We start from the raw sequence: 22,495 nt of genomic DNA on the forward strand, positions 1-22,495 counted from the left end.
ACCTGAAGGCCTGATCAGACCTCTTCAGGAACATGTGCAGCTGGCACACTAGTTTTAATTGTGCAAAGGCACTGCTGGCCACCACCAAAACCTGGGCATCCAGGCTCAGAGAAGAATCCAGGAGTACTCCAAAGGTGTTCACTTGTGTTTTCTGATGGAGTGCAACCCCAACCAGCACAGGCCGCATCTCTATTCCCTGGTTTGCCTTTTGACTAACCAGGAGCACCTCTGTCTTGTCTGGATTAAGATTCAGTTTATTTACCCTCATCCAGTACATTACTGGTATAAGATGCTGATCTAGAGTCAAAACAGCTTCCTCAGATTTAGATGGAAAGGGGAGATCAAGTTGGGTGTCATCCACATATTGGTGTTACTGAACACCAGATCTCCAGACAGCCTCTCCCAGGGGATTAATGTAGATGTTAAATGACGTAGGAGACAAAACCAAAACCTGAGGGATACTACAGGCCAGCGACCGGAGTATCAAAACAGGAGTCCTTCAGTACCATCTTCTCATTTCTGTCCTCCAAGAAGGATCAGAGCCATCATAAAACAGTGCCTCCAAATCTCCTTCCTAGACTGACAGGCCAAAAGGATATCATGGTTGATACTCCTTCCTAGAGCTTCCTGTGGTTTTCGAAGAGACTCCCAGCACAGCTTAACATTCTGATTGTGCCACAGATCCCCATCAACATTTTAAACTCACACAGATTAAACACCAAGAAAAGACTGTGCTAGTGGTCTTCAAACATCTGCAGGGCTGTCATGCAAAAGACAGAATAGATTTCTTTTCTTCTACAGTCTACACCATAGAGTAGGACTCTTAACTGATAACCAAGTTAAAACATGGTTATTCACCAGGGGCTTCAGGAATTAAGGATCATGGCTTTAATAGGCTGCAGAGGCTTCTTTACTGTTGTTGGTTTTAATGTATGCAGTTTAAAAAGGTTTTAAATTATTGAATTGTTTAACATTATTTTTGTTGTTGTACTCTGCCTGGAGATCTCAGGATATAGGACAGAATATCAGTATTTGAGAGAGAGAGAGAGAGAGAAATCCCAGGAAAGCAGATTTCAATTAAAGATTAGAACATACTTCCTAATGGTAAGAGCTAGTTGACGTTAGCAAACAGTTCTGAGAAGTGGTGGGAACTTCTTGGCTATAGATATGTATGCAGGGGCAAAAACAACCACCTGATGGGGTGCTGCATTAACATGCCACATTATGGATCATGTCCTGAGCAGAGGAATAGCCTAGATAACCTGGCAAGGATCCTTCTTCTCTTCTGGAATTGTGAACCTAGAGTGTTTTGCAAGAATAAAGAAAACCTGGGTATTGCTATTGAGGTAAAGGTAAAGGTTCCCCTCGACAATTTTTTGTCCAGTCGTGTTCGACTCTAGGGGGCGGTGCTCATCCCTGTTTCCAAGCCATAGAGCACATGGCCAGTATGACTTAGACACGGAACGCTGTTACCTTCCCACCGAGGTGGTACCTATTTATCTACTCGCATTTGCATGCTTTCGAACCGCTAGGTTGGCAGGAGCTGGGACAAGCGACGGGCACTCACTCCATCACGTGGATTCGATCTTATGACTGCTTGGTCTTCTGACCCTGCAGCACAGGCTTCTGCGGTTTAGCCCACAGCGCCACCACGTCCAGATTGCTAGAGAAGTCACATGGATTTAAGAAGGTTTAACTACTTCTTGAATTGTAAATGGAAAAAAAAACTCCTGTGTCTGTTACATAGAATTAGTTGCTTAGAATTCTAAGAACACGCACACATAGATTAGGTTGTATTCATGTTGGTTTATGCTGAATGGCTAGACAAAAGCACTCATCAAACAGATGCTGTTCTATGTGTCTTCAAGGTTGAGTCGATTTATAGGAACCCTAACAGGGCTTTCAAATTAAGTGACATATTTAAGGATTGGTTTTACTAGTTACACTCTTCCTCCACTGACTTTCCATGGCTAAGCAGGGATTTGAACCCAGGACTCTTGAGGCATAGTCCATTATTCTATTTGTTACACCATGCTGTATCAATAAGAAGTAGTACTTCCTGATTATTGCAAGTGTGGGGTTTGATGGCACTACAGCACAAACATTCATGGAACTGAGGACTTAGGCTGCTCGCAACCCAGCACAAACTGCAAGCACAAATCGAAATAATTGCATTTCTCTAACTACCCAGTCTCTTCAGCTGCACATAAATAACGAGCAAAGTACTTGTTAATGGACCAAAAAGAAAAGAAAAAATTCAGAGCCTAATCTGACCAAATGGAAATAGAGGTTGTAGAAATCCTACCTTGCTGGAGTTCTCCAGAAGTCTGTTTGGGAACATTGTTCAATATTAATAAAATGTGAGGGAGCAAATAATGAGAATTACAAGAGGCTAAGCCCTAATGGCAAAGGACAAAAGAGAAGGAAAGAGAAGTAGTGGCAGATGGTAAAGAGGCTCAAATGCTAAACAGTGCTTACTTCAGGCTTCTGTAGAAAGAATAACGCTATCAAGATATTTAATCCAATCCTCGCTAACAAAAATAGAACACCATCACATGTCAGAATTGGAGAGTAATAATTTATGGACAGCCCTGATCACCTGAATATACTTAAATCTGCAGAGCCAAATGAAATTTGTTTTCAACTATATTACTTAAAAAGAGCTGGCTTTTTTTAAAAAAATTGTTTTATTAAAAAAAACCTCTTATCTACTGACAGGAGCAACAAGATTATATTTGTGGGGTGTGGTGCATGAGAGGGAGGCAAAGAGAGAGGATGTGTGTGTTCCTCAAATCCTTTGGTTTTTTGTTTTGTTTTGTTTTGTTTTTAAAAGAAAAACATACGAAGAGCCTAGTGTTCTTAGTGAGCTACTGACATTAGGAGCTGCATGGGTAGCAGAATGCGAGAGAGAACCGTAGCATTAGCTTCATGCAGTGATGCCAGCTTTTTTGCTACTCAGACAGAGCAACCTGCTCTAATTATTATTTCCCACAACGAGATGCAAGTTCACATAAAAAGAACCAAGCAAGATGACTTCTTCCCACTAATCTAATTAAGTAAAGATGAGTGAGTGTTTGATTCATTACTGCAGCTGTTATTACTAGAGTTTATCTCAAGCAATATGTGGACATCTTCCTGTTTGTTTAGTGTTAGGAGAGGCAAAGCATTAATTGAAGGAAATGTGTGTGTGTGTTTTTTCCCCCCAAGCCAGCAGGAGGCTGTATTAAGAACATTGCTGAGAAACCATTTTTGGAGAACTGTAAAAATTACCAAAACTTGAACCAGAAACCGATGTCCCATTCTTAGCCGTGGTCAGATGGGCTGCAGCTGAGCAGCTCCAGGACCGTGAAATAGCACAACATAATTGGTTGGGCTTGAGAGAGGGGGTTGTGACTGAGGGCCAAACTACACATTACAGACAGCCTGTCATTAAAGCTGAAACCATGCTAATAATAAAGATACACAATGGAGGCAGTTTTTCATGTCTGGTAATTCAGACCAACAAAGAAAGAACATGCTTATGTCCAGAAGATTGATCACCCAAAAAAGCAAGTTAATTTGTAAATTATAGGAAGTGAGACGAAATCCTGCTAGAACAATCACAGACAGTCAGCACTTGAGCAATTCCCAGTTCTGTGACAGGATGTTGTAATGTATAGTTTGACCTTGAGATTGCCTTGGTTGCCCTCACTGGCAATTTTTGCTCTGAGGTACATGGACTTGACCTTGTAGGTCGTCTTAAAACAGTCCGCATCTACACATATCACTGGGCATGGTATCATTTGGGATCACTTTCCTGGGGTGATTGTTGGCGGGACCAACAATGTGCTGAGGAATTCCGGCTCTGTTTCTTTTTTCTCTTTGAAAGAGATGTGGCATTACTGTCCTGTAATTATTGCCTGAAGTCATCAATGGGCTGGACGAAGCCAAATTGAACTGGGGTAGGATTTTGGACAGGACAAAATTGCTTATAGTGTGTGATACCAGAACGGCAGGAATGTTGGGATTGTCTGCTCTGGATGGGATCAACCCGACTGGCTTGTTTCCCAGTTCCTCTTCCCGTGTAACAAGATTTGAGGAAGCTAAAGTCAACTCTCCACTCCGTATCTTGGGTGGCAAAACAAATTCTTGCTCAAGCAGAAGTCTGTTAGAAAGTGAAGCTAATCAATCCAGGGGACTATTATGAAAGTTGTCTCTATAACTATAACCTTGGTGGCTATGCTGGATGTGGGATTCGGGGAACCATAATTTAAAAATAGGAACATTTTCCATCTCTGTCTCTTGTAGGCTTCAGAATTTGGTAAATAGGTACGTGTTTTCTCATACAATAGGATTCAAATGCTCTAGCGTTTATGTTCCTTGTACACTATTCCTAAGTGAGTAACCTTCTTTTGTCCAGGAGAAATTGTTAGCCAAGGTGTGTTCCAACCTATTCCACCCAACCACCACTTTCTAATCTACTATTGTGCTGTTTCTTTGTTACCTCAGCTTGGTTGAGAGTACTAGAAGATTAAACACTCTCAACCTTTTCTAGGGAAAATACAGCCTTTAGAAACACTGTTGGGTGGCTTAGGTGATCTCTCTCCTTTTACAGTATTATCATGACATTGTTGTTGTTACTCCTGCTGTAACAGCATTTATATACCACCTATTAATTATAAGTTGTTTGGGCAGTACAGTATATACTTTTTTAAAAAAAACAAATAAAATAAAAAATGCAGGGCAACTTTTTAATCTCAGTGTAGTTGCATGCTTCAGCCATTGTGGGAAAATGGCAAGATTATTCATATAGTTCTCCTCTTGTCTCCTTTCGTCTACTGGTTAGTTTCTTTGTTATTGGTTGGGAGGGGGGAATAACAGCATAATTAAATATAAGCTTCACAAAGTTTCACATCAATAGATCCTGCTCCAAAGATTGAGGAGTAGTCTTTGAAACCCCCTTGGTGTTTCCATCTCTCCTAGTTTTGTTCTGGGGTTTGTTTATTTTTAATGGAGAGCTTTTCAAAAAGATATCCATCAGTCTTCTGAACCCTAGTAATCCACACCCCCCCCTTTCATTTTAATCAGGTTGTTTGAGGCGGAGAGGTTAATATCCTGCAAAAGAAGAATTACAATTTTTTTAAAAAAATAATATGTGATGGATGAGGATGATGGTTGTGGAATACTTGAAATAAGTAGGGCCAAACTTTTTGTCTCTGTCTAAAAAAAAAAAAAAACCCAAGTTTTGCTTCTTTGGAACATTAGACGTGATCCTAACTTGCAGTCCTGGCAGGTCTTTCCTCTTCTTCTACACTTCGTCATTTTCATTATTTCCTCGTTGAAGCCATCATCTCCCCAAGGGTAAAACAGCAGGGCAGGAATTGTGCTCACAATTGCCTAAAGGTTACAAGTGCTTGGTAGACAGCTTTGAAGTCCTTAAAGAACATAGCTGCTTCCAGTGTATCAATCCATTGTCCTAGCAAAAAATTGAACTGTTCTTAATCACTTTTCCTCAGTTGTACAGATCCGTTTTCTCTGCCTCGCTTCCATCTGCCGGCACATTCGCCAAATGTTCTGCCTTTTTTTTTGCTTCGAGGCAGTCTGGGACGTTTCAGGGAATGAACAGTTACCAAAATAAATCATTGCATGAATTCTTCATTTTATAACATGCAATTTTCTATCTGTTGTACTTTCGCTTTCTGTTGTGCCTTGACAGATGATGGATGTTTTCAGCTATCTCTATGTCCTTTACACTATAAAGTTTATTTCATTTATGCAGAGAGATGGAGATAGGCCATCTGCATCTGAGCATTTGCTCCTGGAGTTTGACTTCCTACAAAATCTAAAAGCGAACAAATCCCTCATGGCTTTATCAACACCAGTGCCATTATTCAGCCATTTTGATGTTACATAAAGATAAACTTTTTTGATGTTTGGAATTCTACCAGAATAGCTATTTGTTTGCAGTCAAACAGTCAGTCTTAAATTTCAGCACGTTCACTGAAGAAACTGGAGATATTACATTAGGTCTCCTATGTGCATGGTGCGTGTAAATTCAGCATAAATTTGGCATTCATTTTTAGTTTGAAATATGTATATAGAAATGTATAACACAAATTTCTGTATAACAGAAATGTATTATATTTTTCACTGCTTGAGACCTAAAAAAAGGATTGATGGACGGGTAGATATGTGAAGAGTGTGTTTCTTTCTACAGTAGTAGAAACTGTTTTTTGAGAAGGGAAGAGTTTAACGGCAGAAGCATTCAGATGTTGCTAACAAAAAGTTGAATGGTGCGTCCATTTAAATGCCGTATCCTCTCAAGTAGTGGGAGAGAAAAAAAGACAATTGTCTGGAGTCCATGAAAACCCAGCTCTGAACAAGTAAAATACTTGTCATATGTTCTTTTGCAGTATGCTGCTGAGTTGCTGGCAGTGGTCCGCCTACCCTTCATCCATCCCAGTTATCTGCTAAATGTTGTTGACAATGAGGAGTTGATAAAGTCTTCAGAGGCCTGCCGGGATCTGGTGAATGAAGCGAAGCGTTATCACATGTTGCCACATGCCCGACAAGAGATGCAGACTCCACGAACCCGTCCCAGGCTATCAGCAGGTAAACCACGGCTCTTTTTTAATGCTGAAACTCTGCAAAGTCTGTCTCTCTCACACACACACGCACACACACACAAACACACACTTTCCCTTTTTTAGCAATTCTTCATGGGATGGGTTCAGGCTGTTTACCCTCTGCATGGGGAGGCAAGATGAAATCCCTTCCTCCTTCTGCTCTCTCTGTGCCAGTTCCAAGATAAAGAAGCAGATTCGACCCTCGGTTTTCCTACATCTTCTGATACCGATTCCCTCCTGTGACCAGAGTATTAAGGCAAAGAGCACATTCCTCAACACAAATCAAGTGCTAAGATCCAACAGCTGGTTTTCTGTCACAGTTTTGCCACATTCTGGAAGCAGCTTAGCACAGTCAAGGGGTGATAGCTCTGCATAGGCATTTGTTTTAATTGGACGCAAATTGTTGACATTCTGCCCTTTTGACATTCCTGTGTCCTGTCATCTTAGAACTGCAGAGCTGGAAATGGACCCCTCTGGATCATTAAGTCCAGTCCCCTGTCAAGAAGGGCCAGCAGGGAACTGAACTCCCAACCTCTGGCTCTGCAGCCAGATGCCTCAGCCACTGAGCAATAGAGCAGTTAATAGAATACAGTACATTAAGACACTTCAGAGAGGACTGATCAATCTGTGTGGTGCTTGATTTGATGCCTGAATATGCACATCTTATATATAGACTGACCCCATGCATGTTTACTCATTCAATTTAATGGTACTTCTAAATTAGTGTACAGTAGGATCCCCGTATCCACAGAATCCAAATCCCCCTGCGGATGGTGAAAAATGTGGTTTAAAGCAAACTCTATAACATAGTCTGTTAGACCCATGACCCCTGAACCTTTAATTCGTATCTCGATGGGGTCTCTGTAAGAGCCGAGCTGAAGCCTTCTCTCCTTCACTCTCTCTCTCTCTCTCTCTCACACACACACACACACACAGAGAGAGAGAGAGAGAGAGAGAGAGAGAGAGAGAATATCTCCATGGCTCTACAGCATTTTTTCTTTGAAGAAATAAGTGATCCATTTTCTTGTTTGCCTGGGAGTCTTGAGGAAAGGGCTGGCTGGAAGGCAGGAAGCAGGGGAAATAGAAAATCTCCCCAGGAGGCACCTTGGCTCAAGGCTTGCCACTCCTCCTGTCTCACTGGCTGATTCAGCTCTGAGTTTTAAAAGCTGCTGAGGGAAGCTGCTCTAGACAGAAGCTGCTTCAAGACCAAGGCAAAATGGTGGTCGCTCCCTCTCGTGGCCAATCTGATAATGACATTTTCTGTCCCATATTTGTAAGTACAGTACAGTAATTTCATTTTAGTACATATTTTCGGCCATCAGATAAGTGAATCATTGGTGGGGGTTGTCACATATTTTCAGCCATCAGATAAGTGAATGAGGGGGTTCTACTCTACATAAGATTATGACTCCAAAGTTACCATAGGACCAACCCTACCTTTAAGGCAGAGTGGGGTTGTTGATTCAGGCAGGAGATGAGTTTTCCCATCTTCTCAAGCTTTTCCCATCCTCCTGAGCCAGCAGGGCACTTCTTCTTGACTTCTGCTACCTGTATCACAGGGAACACTGCTGGAAAATACTCTTTCCTTGTGAGCGAGCTACACATGTGCTCCTCTACTTAAATGACTGCACGACAGCATTGGTTGAATGAGCAGCATTCAGGTGGAACACGGAGCCTGTGAGCACAGCCTGCCCTGCTCCGTGTCCCCTGAGGCTAGACTGATGCCTGGACGTGTGATGGAGAATCCTGTTGTTTCACTTGTACTGAAATAAGATTCAACTGTGGCTGCCCTTTTCATCTGTCTTATGAAGGGGGGGCAGCATGTTGTTATTTGCCCCCCTCGGGCTCCAAAATGTTATGTTCTGAATGCTTTTTCTGTATGTGTGTGAGCAACTAAGACTTAAATTTCTCAGCAAACATTCTTAGATTTTGCAAATTTCTGTATGCTGCTTTTTTAAATCCAGATTTTTATAGATAGATAGATAGATTGATTGATTGATTGATTGATTGATTGATTTATATTTTTATATTTTTATATTTTTATATTTTTATATTTTTATATTTTTATATTAAAAATCTAATTAATAGTTACTGGAATTTTTGTAATTTTGACACATCATCTAAATTTTACTACTATCTCTTTGCAGACTTTTAGTTATATGTTTTATTGAAAGACAGGCTGAATGAATGAATGAATGAATGAATGAATGAATGAATGAATGAATGAATGAATGAATGAATGAATGAATGAATGAATGCTTCAATTATCATGCCTTGCTTTCTTTCTCAGAAATATGAAAACATTCAAGTCAGTTTTTGCTATAGCAATGCTGGATCATTTTTATACACCTCTCATATTGGAAAGTAGTATAAATTGGTGTCACAAATTTACGTAGATTTGTATGTGCAGAGAATAAAGAATGCCTTTTGAAGTTGCTTCATCCTAGCCAGCAAAATCAGAATGCCAAGAAATTGATACTGAGGCACATAGTGTATAAAATTATATGTCAAGTTGCAGCCTTCTCAGTTAGTGGAGACAGGGTCTAATCAAGGAACATATCAGAAAGATGAAGCACACAGGATTTTCAATAACAACCCTCTTTCTAACTCTTTACCTGGGAGTGCCTAATGGTTTGTCGGGCAGAAGTATTTCTGAAAAGTTCCTATTTAATGTTTGCAGATAAAATAGTAAGCACAATGCAAACCACTTTCCGAAAGTTGTTGATTAGGGGAAAGTAATTTTCCAGGGATGAGGGGAAAGGAGTGATTATTCTTGTAGGTCGATGTCCAATTATGTGGAACTCACCAAGGGTCCTTAAATCCTGTGTGAATCACACACAGGATGCGTAATGCCCTCTTGAGGCCATTTATTATAATCCCATTAGATCTGATGCAAGTGATGAGCTTTTCCTGCCATTTTTCTGAAAACAATAATCCTCTTGCCAACATTTTTTAAACTCCCAATTTGACAGTGTATTGCTTGTCAACACTATTTATATTTTAAAATGGGAACACTTTGGGCAGTTTAAAAAGAAACAAAACAAAAATCTCAGCCTTGCTATAGAATAAGCCCCATTGAATCCAGTGAAACGTATCTTTGAGTTACTCATGCGTAAGTCCCAACACTGGTGTTTCTTTTAAGTATTCGGTAAATTGTTCAAAGGAATAATAAGAAACAGAATGTGTACATGGTATTAATTTTAGAATAATTTTCCTGAGATATAAGTGCATGTTCCTTTGAACATTCACTTAATATCACTGATTTTTTTCTTTTAATGTCAGTTGTTAGGTACAGTGGTGCCTCGCATTACGATGTCAATTCGTTCCAGCGAAATCGCTGTAGAATGAAAACATCGTAAAGCGAAATTAAAAAGCTCATAGAAATGCATTAAAACCTGTTTAATGCGTTCCGATGGGCTTAAAACTCACCATCCAGCGAAGATCCTCCATAGGGTGGCCATTTTCGCTGCCTGTCTTGCGAGGAATCCGTCCCTAAACACAGCGGGGAGCCATTGTATTTACCTGGTGGCCATTTTGAAACCACCAATCAGCTGTTCGAAAATCATCGTTTTGCGAAGAATAGGTTCCTGAAGCAGGGAACCGATCATCGCAAAGCAAAATTCCCCCATAGGAAACATCGTTTTGCGATTGCAAAAGCAATCGCAAAAAGTTCATCATAATGCAATTTTGTCATTAAATGAAGCGATCGTAAAGCGAGGCACCACTGTACAGTGGTGCCTCGCTTAACGAGTGCCCCGTTGAGCGATTAAATCGCTTAACGAGGGGCTCTGGGCCATCGCTGGAGCATTCGCTCAGCGATGGCCCCTATGGTGTTTTTTCGCTGTGCGATATTCGCTAAGCGATTCGCTTTGCGATATTCGCTAAGCGATTCGCTTTGCGAATATCGCATAACGAACCGGGGAGAACAGCTGATCGGCGGTTCCAAAATGGCCGCCGGAAGGTCCGTGCCGCATTTTCGCGCCCTGCCCTCGCTTACCGAGGGCGCGAAAATGGCGGCGCTATGGAGGAAGATCGCTTAACGGTGAGTTTTAAAGCCATAGGAACGCATTGAACAAAGTTCAATGTGTTTCTATGGCTTTTTTATTTCCGTTTAGCGATGTTTCGCTATAGCAAAGGTTAATCCAGAACGGATTAACCTCGCTATGCGAGGCACCACTGTACTTTTGAAAAGTGTAAAGGCCATAACTTTCACAGAAATGAAAATGCTTTAAAAGAGCCATCTTCTCCTACCAAATGTGTGCCTTTTTTTCCTACAGTGTTGGCTATTCCACTTTCAGTAGAAAAAGATCCATGCATTGTCAAATTTTAAGCCAGAAACAGAGAAGTATATCCGGCTGCAGTTTCACATGTTCATATATCTATTTTGTTCAAAATGTAATGAAACAAAATGTACTATAGAAGTAAAATAAATTATAATCATATATAGAGGAAAGCTTGCAAGGAGCAGTCCAGAAGATATTTTAGGATTATGAAAGTGGAGGTGTGAAAGAGAGTCAGAGAAAGAGAGGAAGAATCAGGATTTTTTAAAAAGTACCTTTTCAAAAGAAACAAGCATTGTTGTTGGTTTACTTCCTAGGTGTGGCCGAAGTCATCGTCCTGGTCGGAGGCCGCCAGATGATAGGGATGAATCAACGAGCCTTAACAGCAGTAACCTGTTTCAACCCTCAAAACAATAAATGGTACCCACTGGCCAGCCTGCCTTTCTACGACCGGGAATTTTTCAGTGTGGTGAGCGCTGGAGACAATGTCTACCTCTCAGGTGAACAGCAAGAATGCGGGACAGGAAGAGCATTATCTGTCTGAAACCTCTTTGGTTTGACAAACCAAGCCAAGATAAATGTATGCCAGCTTGCTGGGGAAAGAGACCATTCCTTTTATTGCTTTTCCATTTCACATCAGTTCAGATTTCCTCCCCAGTGCATTCGGCCCTGGTAACATGCAAAAGATAGGTTGGACACCCCGCCAAGCGTGTGAAGAGCTTCCCCTTGCAATTGCCACACTTTGTAAAACATTGGCTGGAACGGGATCTAAATGACGGGTTTCTGCATCTTGAGTCAGTTTGACTGAGCTGCTGCATACCTGACCTACACTTACCATATTTGCTTACAGGAAAGGTCGGGCGTGTTCATTTTTGAAATCTCGTGTTGAAAATGAACTATAACCCTCTTGTTAGTTCTAGGGAAACTGAGCAGACTCTTCTTCCTGACTTTTAACTGGAGGAATACAGGAATACAGAAATGTCACGCTAGACTTTCTTCTTTTAAATTTACTTCTATAATAGAACCTGTTAGGTGTGGATATCTGGGTACTTTGGTAGCGAATGCAACACACTGAACAACACTGTGCAACATATATTCAGTCATCGCAGGAGCAGCTTGTTAAGGATCCCTTTCCAACTGGGGAAGCCTCTGGGAGCCTCAGTGTAGGGAGCAAGGGAGCCTTTAAGATCTGAAAACCACCACAATGGCCGTGGTTTCAGATGCAGGACTGTCTGTTTCATACGTACATCCCACAGCAACAAGTCTAGATTTGCTTTCGAGCACACATTCAATAGGGAAGTGATCTCAGTTCCTGGCTTTTGATAGTTAGAGGTACTATTTGTGCAGCTATGCCGCCTGAAGCAGATGAGGTCATCAGTCGTGGCAGTTTTTCAGAAATAAAAACAAATGTCGGATCCCTGCCCTCTGAAGATCCCGAAGCTCCCAAGGGATTCTCCTTCATCAGTCCAGTCATTTGGGGGCCATGGGACGGGCTGAAGTCTCCCACTTTTCAAAAGCTGCCATTGTCAGGATGACATTATCAACAGCTTCCCCAAAAGGAAATGGATTCCACGGGAGCCTTTGGCACCTTCAGAGAGAAAAAAAAATCGTTTCGTTTTCAAAACCATCAACCTCAACAGTCAATGTCATGCAGTGTAACTTAATAACTTATGGAACAGGATTTGAGCCGCTGCTTCCAAGGGTGCTTCCATTTCTTGTTAATGCCAGTATGAATTTTAGGAGCACCCCTTCTGAAATAATCTTACTTCTACAGTTAAAAACTCCGATTTCAGACTTACAGGAAGTTCTTAGTTACTATATTTTCTGTCCAGGAGGTACAGTACTGCATTTTTTTTTCCAGCCATCTTTCTTCCTTCCTTTCACGATTTCATTGCCTGAGAAATATGGCACCAGCCACAAGATTTTCTAGCAAGCTGTTCAGTTGCTTCATGACTAACGTAACAGTTCCATGTGTAATTGAATAGACTGCAGGTTATTTATGAATGCTGTCTGGGCATGCTCCCATATGCAAACGCACTGCCTCGTCTGACATCATGACAGCATTAAAAAAAAATACCCTTTGGGATGCATGAATAAACGACACCATTCTGCATCATCTGAGCAGATGCCTGCAGTTGAGGGTGATTTATTTTAATCAGTCAAGTGTCATTTGGAGAAAGTTCTTGTGTTGCAACTGGCTTGCACTGCAAGATGTATCCAGAGTTGTTTTTCCTCCCAAGTCACTTAGGTTTTTGTTTTCCTTCCGTGGACAGGTGGCATGGAGTCCGGAGTCGCACTGTCTGATGTCTGGTGTTACATGTCACTACTTGATAACTGGAACCTTGTTTCCCGAATGACAGCCCCAAGATGTCGACACAACAGCCTGGTGTATGATGGGAAAATCTATACCATTGGAGGCCTTGGTGTGGCAGGCAATGTCGATCACGTGGAGAGGTAAGGCTGTTCCCTTTCATGGGAAGTTGTTCTGAGACCAATTGTATGTGTTGTTTAGGAATATGGCACAATTTCAGATGCTTTTCATTTTAAAAATATCACTCATTTTTATGATGCATATTGAACAATACCTTGGTACAACACCTGAGAATAAAGGAGTCACAGTAAATAATATAAACATAAATTTCAGTAATTGCACCGAAACCTACTTTTCATGAACAAGATGTAGTTAAATCAAACTGATATGATGATGATGACATTAAAAAAATGACCATAACACTTCACATGTGTTACCTTTATGAAACTCTTGTGTCTCCTCTGTAAGTTAATTCAGTATTGTCATCCCAGTATTACAGATGGGGATGGGGAGGTTGGTTTGGAGAAGAATCCCATGGCCATGACCTAGTGAATTCATATGAGAGGCCAGATTCAGACTGGGAATGTGTAGTTTTGTGATTAGCATGCCATGCTCAGCCCCATCTCCCCAGCCCGCCAGCCTCCCAGTATTTTGGACTTCAGTAACTGTGGTCTCTCACCACAGTCTACATTAGTTGGAGTTAAGGAAGTTTGCAGTCTGTAACAACCGGAAAACATCGAGTTAGGAAAGACTGGACTAAACAAGACATTCCTTGTCAGCTTGTGGTTGATTCAGTTTGTTAGGTGCAATTAGATGGAGGAATCCCAGGTTCATATCCATCCTCTGAGTGATCTTTGGCCAGTCATCATCTTTCGCATAACCTCATTATAGCATCATTATACAATATGAAATAACAACATTGTTCTATGATAAATAGAAATAGGAAAAAATGTAATGAGAAGTTCACACATTCCTGAATATGTTTACAAATCTTTCAGCATTGTTGTATATCTCTATTTCTTCTAGTATGCCATTTTACTTTAGTGGAATTCAGTTATTTTAGTTCAGTGAAAACCAGTGGTTAATAATTGTGTGCTATCAAATTAATGCTGACTTCACCTTTCCAAGGTTTTCTGGGTAGAGAGTACTCAGAAATGGTTTGCCCTTGCCTTCTTCTGGGGGCGCCCTGGGACTGTGCAACTTGCCCAAGGCTACACAGGCTGGCTCTACTCGCAGGATTTCATAGCCAGAAACCTAAGAAATAGGGCTATGCGGCTAGCAGGAAAGTAGTCTTTTTACGGAATTTAAACAAATCTTCCCACCTGTTTACAGGAACAGGTCAGCTTGTTTCGGTGGAAATTTCTCAAACACTCTGCGAGCAAGGATAGGAAAGCACAGGGGACTAGACTGGACATCCGTTCCCTGTGGATTTGTGCTTGCTTTAGTTTGTTATGCACAATTAGACAAAATGTTTCAAAAGAATCCATGATGTTTGTGTGTCTCCAAGATTTTCCTGGCAATATCATAGTATCTTGATGTCTTCAGAAGAACTGTGCATTGACCAGTAGTATCCCACCCAGAAGACCCTTTGAAGATGGATGAGAAAATATACAGTAAGGGCAATCCAGGAGAAAACTTTTAAAATGTCACTATTCATACAGAGGAGCCAAAGGAAAGATGGCCCAGATACAAATACAGCTTTATTTTTCCATGACTGCTTTTCTGCAAACTGCCCTCTGAATAATGTATAAGATAGTGAAGGTATGGTATATAAACTCCAGATAATGGTGGTGCAGAGCCTTTATAACAGAAATAAATTAAACCATTCACTCATAAAACTGCTAACCTAGACAGAGAGAAATTAAGAAGACAGAGCTAGGAAAAATTGATGCGTATTCAGATATAATTTGGAGAGAGAGATTGTTAGTGCAAAGAGCTTTTTCCACTCTGCGGAATCTGCAGAGATAAAATAAAATAAAGACTGTAACAATGATGATGAGATTATGGAAAGAAAGAAGCTCAAATGAATAGAATGAAGGGGAAAAGGTTTACCCTGTTGTAACATTGGTTTATCTGTTTTATTTTTACTTATTTGTAAAAGTTATGTGTCACAGTTCAGTACTAATAAAAATTGTTTCATTATAACCTGATGCCAGTGTCATCATCTATGCCAAGAGCTATCTAGATTGTTTTGAGTGCTCATGCTTATACAGTATAGGAAAACAGAGCCCCACACATGCATTTGCGTGTGTGTAGACATCAGGAGAAATGTGATAGATATATATAACCTAGAAAGGACTTGGCATGCTCTGTGGATACAAAATGCTCATTGAAATTTGGAGGAGTCAGGGTATAGGAGACTAAATGGAAGATAGAAATATTACAGAACATCCTGAAGAAAGCACTGAATAGGAACAGTCCATGTTACAACAGTTTGTTGCAGATCCCACTTGTTATTACTTAACATTTGCTCATCTTATATCAAATATCCTAAATACTGCTCACACCAAAATGCTTGATGCAGCCCTGTAGGATAGGTGGGCATTATCTCCAAATACAGAGAAGAGGTTCAGACTGAGAGAAGTAAAACCAGCTTGCCCAAAGCCATCTGGTGCGTTTGTAGCTGAGGTGGTGCCTGAACTGTTTTTCATTTCATGTTTGTTGTGACTGACCGATGTGTATTCACTCTGGTTGTTCTGCCAGTTCTGAAGTATGTTGCTGGCTGAACTTTCCACACATCTGCTACACATGGTTTCTCAGTCCTTGACCAAAGTCTGTACAAAAGGAGTGCCATGCACATGATCACAATGCCCAGCCAATAAATAGCTCTCACAAAATATGTTTTAACTGAGGGGGAAGCTTTTGTTCTTTAATGGCTCATTTAAAAAATATGGGGGGGGGTGCCTAGAGGATATAGATTTTAGGGGGAAGGGGGTGCTGGGGGATACATTTGAATCCATGAGCACTAAAGGCTGGGTCACACCCATCCCTGTTTTAGAGGTTGGGGCGAAATGGTCTTACCTTTAGTGACACCATCACCTGGGGAGGTGATCCATGGAAACATATCCAGAAGATGCCTAGTATTTGGCCAGAGTGGTTATCTTCCATATTGAACTAGGCCTCATCCCTACCACTGAGAGCCACATTTAGCGTTGGGCTTGTTGCCCAGCAGGCACACAAATCAAATGTCAATTTATCATTTTTATCAATTTATCACTAATTGCCATATCCCATAGTTCTCTATACTATTCCTCTAAATTAATTTGGTTATCATTTTTCCAATTTCTTGCAAACATAAACCTTGCTGCCGTAACCATTATTACAATTAAATCCTTATTTTCTTTCAACAATTGATCTTTCTTAACCGTGTTCAATAAAGCCATTGATGGGGACATTTGAATATCTAATCCAGTTATTTCCCTTATTTCTTTAAAAAATTGCTTCCATTCTTTCTTACTTACTTCACATAACCACCACATGCGTAAATATGTCCCCTTCTCTTTTTTACACCTTCAGCATAGTGATGAGAAATATTTATTTATTATATTCAGTTTTATCGGCGTCAAATATCACCTCCATATAACAATGGTGCCTCGCAAGACGATGTTAATTCGGTCCGCGAAAATCGCTGTCTTGTGAAAACATCGTCTTGCGAAATGCGGTTCTCCGTTGGAATGCACTGAAATCCATTTGATGCGTTCCAATGGGAGGAAAATCATTGTCTTGTGAAAATCGCCCATAGAGAAACTATTTCGCGAAGCATGGACCCAGCTGTCAAAATCGCTGTCTTGTGAAAAACCATCCCTAAAAAAAACATTTTGCAAAGCGGGGACTCAGCTGTCAAAATCGTCTTGTGAAAAACGGGTCCTGAAAAAAAAAGTATTGCGAAGCACGGACCGAAACACTGTCTAGCGAAAATCGCTCATAGGGAAAACCGTTATGCGAAGTGCTATAGCAATCGCAAAAACCCATCGTCTTGCAAATTAACCGTTTTGTGAGGTAATCGTCTAGCGAGGCACCACTGTACCTTATAACAGTTTCCCTTTATCCTTACAGACATGTTCTAAATTGAAGATATTTTAGAAGTGGTTTTACCAGTGCCGCTCCCTAGTGAGTTTTCATAGGATGTGAATTTGGGTCTTCTGAGTGATGTAGTGGATAGGGCCTATCCACTACATCATGCTGGCTCTGAAAAACCATTTGAACACATTAGTGGTATAGGTTTAGGCAATAAGCGATTCGTGTAAAATTGAACAGTCCAAATTCAGATCAGTAAGCTGTAAGTTTGTAACTTACCCCAAGAGTTTGTTAGGTGGCTAATTTACATTTACCCTTTTGGTCTGATTTTTTCCTTCTTCTGCAAAGCCATTGTGTTAGTGAAAAAAATGTTTGTTTCACGTGTTCTTTCTTGTTTATTACATCCCCTATTAATTATACATGTATTTCTGTTGTGGATGTTCATTCTGTTCTCACATACTTTTGAAAATATGCAAATATATTTTCCACAGCTTTTAATATTAATAAATGCTCCACTGCTTTCATCTTTCCTCAGTTCATTCCTCTGATTTGCCTCTGCCAATTTTGGGCATAACCTAAACTGTTATTAAAATATGTAAATCTAGAATATTAACAATTTTAAAAGTTCATTAAAAAGAAAGATGAATTAAAACAATTTACATGTTATTTGACTGCAGTGTCCTGATGTCACTAGGGAAGTTCCTGTGGGCATGAGTGTGTGTGTCATAATTTGTTCTTGCGATCTGTCATTCTCGTCCTAAGCTTCATGAATCTGCTTTTTAACTGGATCTGCTGCCATTCCATAAAGATATCAAAGCGTTAACAACCATATCACTTTTTATTGTCTCCCAGGCTCATTTTGCAGCAGTTATTTGGACTGCTGCCATGTTAGCTTAAAAAATAGGCGTCTGAACCAGTGACATTGTCTAAAATGAATCTTCGTCTGTGCTTTATTAACTGTACATCTTTATGGTCAATGGCTTGATTAAATCTAATACCAGTGACCTTAGAACTAATTTAGCACTCTAATGCCTATTCTTATCTGCTTTGGTACATGGAGAAATGGATGCAATGGTTGGAAATCTTATTCCTACAGCACATTTTCCATTAGCTTTTCCAGCGTCCTGTAACAAAGTGTAGTAGCTTGGTCCATGCTGTGAAAATTAAAGAAAGGCCAATTGCACATCCCCAAAACGTGCACATTTAATGGATAGTTAACTGGAGCAAGAGGGTTATCGTGTTGCATTATGTCTGAAGATCAGCTGATGTTCAAGGAAAACAGTTTAAAGTGCATTAACGGTTGCCAGTGTACAGTTGCTGTTGGATACCCCTGCACCGAGGAATAATCCCACTCTGTTCTAAATAATAGAAATTCATTACTGGGGGTCATATTGAAAAAGGTTTTTTTGATTTTTTTAGTTTGAGCTATAATTGAGCTTGAGAGATGGATGGATAGAATTTAAAGCGTTTTTAAAAACATGCTTCTCTACTCAGGATGATCCCAGAACAGCTTATGTACAATTTTTTTTAAAAAAGCCAAGATCACCTTGCCTGCAAATGCAAGCTTACAATTTAAAAATGTCAACAAATTACTTTTTTTTCACACACCCCCATCCCATAATCATTTGCATTACATGTATAAAAGAAGGTCATGGTGTTATCTATCTACTGGCCACATTGTAGTGGATTTGGAAGATATACTGTATTTGCAAAGACGTTTCCCTGACTAACAGTTACCAGTACGTCTAGACTTATTCGTACATCTTTGTCTTTCAGGTACGACACAATCACCAATCAGTGGGAGACAGTGGCTCCATTGCCAAAGGCAGTGCATTCTGCAGCTGCTACTGTTTGTGGTGGAAAGATCTATGTGTTTGGTGGCGTAAATGAGGCTGGCCGTGCCGCTGGAGTGCTGCAGTCCTATGTCCCTCAGACAAATGCATGGAGCTTTATAGAGTCACCCATGATAGGTAAGCAAGCCACAATGAATGAGGTGGTGGTGGTGGGGAAGTAGTGTGTATCATGCCCTTGTACTGCTGACAAAGAATGTATTAAAGCATTAATACAATTACTGAAAACAAGGGTGAAAATATAATAAAGATTATCAGTTTAGATGATTAGTCAGGCTAAAATAGAGATGTGTATGATGGCAATTAATTTCAAAATATATGCGTCACAAAATAAAAAAAATAAAGAAGACAAAATGTTGTGTCACCTTTAAAGCTAACTGTTAAATTTTGCTGTGAGCGTTCATGGACAGGTCGACTCCCTCAGACCGTCTGATCTGCCAGCAGAGACTAACATGACTGGCTACCTCTTCCAAAGGTAGCATGTGTTACCTGACACTGAGGAACTGTAGCTTCTGGTATTTCCTTACATAAGTGGATAGGAGTGGGTGGGTGGGAGGCAACACAAGTACTTATAGCCGAAGATTATAGATAATAATTAAATACTGTCAAGTCAAATCTGACTTACAACAACTCTTTCCAGGGATTTCTGTGTCCGTCCAATGGATTTAAATGGGGAAAACAATAAATCACCAAAAATTAACGAAGACTCAGAACAAAACCAAATTAAGTTTGCACATGTTTCACAAGGTGCACTACCGAATCCAAGTATTTAAAACAGGTTTCAGACATTTTAAGACACTTAAAAATTAGCGAAAACAGACATCGGAAAGCAATTCAAAAGCACTGAAGCCGGCTCCAGTGCTTTTGAATGGCTTTCCCTTGGGGAAAAATTGTTTCACTTAGCGATGTTTCCTATGGGGATTTTCGCTTAAGGACGGCAATCTGTTCCAATTGGAATGGATTAACCGGTTTTCAATGCATTCCTATGGGAAATGGTGTTTCGCTTAACGATGTTTTCCCTTAGCAATGTTTTTTTGGAACCAATTAACATTGTTAAGCGAGGCACCACTGTACTCAGATGTGGTTTACCATTCCCTTCTTCCGGGGCATTTCTGGAACTGTGTAGCTTGTCCAAGGCTACATGGAGATACAGTAGGAAATCAAACTCCTTACCTCTCCCTCCACAGTCAGGTGCCTAACCCACTGGTTCTTAACCCTGGGTTACTCAGGAGTTTTGGACTGCAACTCCCAGAAGCCTTCACCACCAATTGTGCTGGCTGGGGTTTCTGGGAGTTGCAGTTCAAAAACATCCGAGTAACAAAGGTTAAGAACCACTGGCCTAACTCACTGAGCTATCTAGTCAAATAGTTGATAATTACATGATCCGAAATCATTACTTCTGGCCTGTTTATTTTTCTGCCATTACTCTCTTGGGCATAATATTAATATGAGCCCAGGAACTTGGTTCTCCCGTTACAACATATCTGACCTGAGGAGCACCCATCCTCTGTCATACAGAGGATTCTTGCTTCTTAGAAAGTTTGTAACCTGTAGTTTTTCCATACAGGTGGGACATCACATAAAAGTTGAGGGCAACATTACCTTGTGGTGAATTTCTACCACTGCCCCTGCTTGTATGAATCTCTCTTTAGGAAAGGGAATGAAACTCTCTTGAGTGAAAATCTTTCAGCCCTATAAGCCATGGACAACAATAAGCAGCATTTTAATTTTAATTATTATTGCTCTTTCTGTGGGTATTGTGGAAGAAGCAATTCCGTACTTGTTCATAGCATCGATTTGTGGGTGTAACATTGCCCTTTCCTGTTCCTTGGCTGCTCTTGTTCAGCCTAACGTGACATGACATGCATACAATGTACCATGAAACACCCAGCAGGACAACGTTAACCACTGGCAATCATGTTTATGTATTACAGCAGTGCAAACAAACCCATTTCCTAGCGGTTCCTGTCACATGCATACTGTGCCACTGTTCATATAATCCACTGAGTGACATTATAAGGTTTTCCAGTACTCTGAAAAGACTGCGAAGCTGAATGCATTATGCAAAACAAAGTTCCTCTTCCCAAAATAATAAAAGAGTTGCAGAAGCAAGCAGTTCATTCACTAGACTCGTTACAGTGTCTAACAGTTGTCAGACCCATAAAGGCCTGGAAAAAAATCATCCTCAAATATCCCAGAGTACATTGCAGGTTGTCAAGTAAATAGCTTTATGCTCTAACAAAAATATGTCAAAATTACAGATAATGAAGGGATATTTATGCGTCCTTGGAGTAAAAGGAGCTAATTAGCCGGTGCTTCTGCAATGCTCAGAAAGAAGGATAGCGTTATACTATAGAGAATTTTTTATGTTGTGGTTTTGTCTAAAAGTAAAGAATAAGAACTGGCTTGTAATTTTAAAGAAAATGGATTTCACAGATCCGTGATGATGTTTAAATTTGATCAGTCCCTTGGAATGACAAGAATGGAAAAATGTTCTAATTAGGAAATGTGTTTCCACCATTTTGAGTAGAACCTAAAACGGTGCTATCCTAGGGGCTGAAAGTACTCTACCCTGGACTAAAGCACAGTGGGGTAACATTTGAAGTTCATTTAGAAACATGCCATCACATTTTTAAATATTCTTCAGAGTTGTCCAAAACATGCAGTCTTTTGTTCCCATTCCCAGTTGCAGTTAGTTAAGTTACAGGATGGAGACTTGCTGAAACACAGTAACAATGGCCTTCACCAAGAGGTCAAGAGTTGTGTAGTGGTTAGAGGGTTGGTCTTGATCAGAGGAGGCCGCTGTTTAAATTCCCCTTCAAACAAAAGCAACACTGAAGGACCTTGGAATGGTTAGTTCCCCTCTCTATTATTGACCTACATGGAATTCTGATGAAGAGGAATACCACCTATGTCAGCCCTTTCAGTTTTTTTTAATGAACAAATAGCTTTGAGTTATAGTTGGAGATCATAGAAATATTTTATAGATTTTTCATGTGACCAAATATCTGGTCTTGACTAGAGCTCTTCCATGCTTCTTGCTTAGCATGTAAGAGGTTGTACAGAAGCAGTACCTTTCTCCTCTTCAGATACGTTGCTTTTTACATGGGAAAAAATGACAAGGGAGAGAAGAGGAATCAGGTACTGCTCTCTTAATAAGTAAAAACTGAATAGGGCTTGAGTCACTTACAAGGGTCTCTTTAAAAACAACCGCTCTTGTGAACAGTTCAGTTTTTTGTAAGCAATTCAGGTTGTAATTCATTGTCTTTAACTGTATAATCAACAATCAAATTCATAAGGCATGTGTCATTAAGAATGGTGTATATGAACCAGTCGGGTACTGAGCTACATTGCAGAAATCACAAAAATGGTTAGCAATTCAGAACTGATTATGATGAGCACACGCACAGAAATAACATTTGTGTGTTACTG

At 40.3% G+C, this 22,495-nt stretch overlaps 1 protein-coding gene across 3 annotated transcripts in view; it reads left to right on the plus strand.

Moving 5' to 3' along the window:
- KLHL29 (kelch like family member 29) overlaps positions 1-22,495 on the plus strand; it is a 496,878-nt gene that overhangs the window by 440,654 nt on the left and 33,729 nt on the right. For all 3 annotated transcript variants that reach the window (XM_073002224.2, XM_073002233.2, XM_073002241.2), the window contains 4 exons: positions 6,393-6,591; positions 11,203-11,385; positions 13,159-13,339; positions 18,990-19,183. In XM_073002224.2, the coding sequence (XP_072858325.2) occupies positions 6,393-6,591; positions 11,203-11,385; positions 13,159-13,339; positions 18,990-19,183 (757 nt within the window). The remainder of the gene's footprint in view (positions 1-6,392; positions 6,592-11,202; positions 11,386-13,158; positions 13,340-18,989; positions 19,184-22,495) is intronic.

Source organism: Pogona vitticeps, chromosome 1, assembly GCF_051106095.1.
Source record: "Pogona vitticeps strain Pit_001003342236 chromosome 1, PviZW2.1, whole genome shotgun sequence".
Classification (NCBI taxonomy): Eukaryota; Metazoa; Chordata; class Lepidosauria; order Squamata; family Agamidae; genus Pogona; species Pogona vitticeps.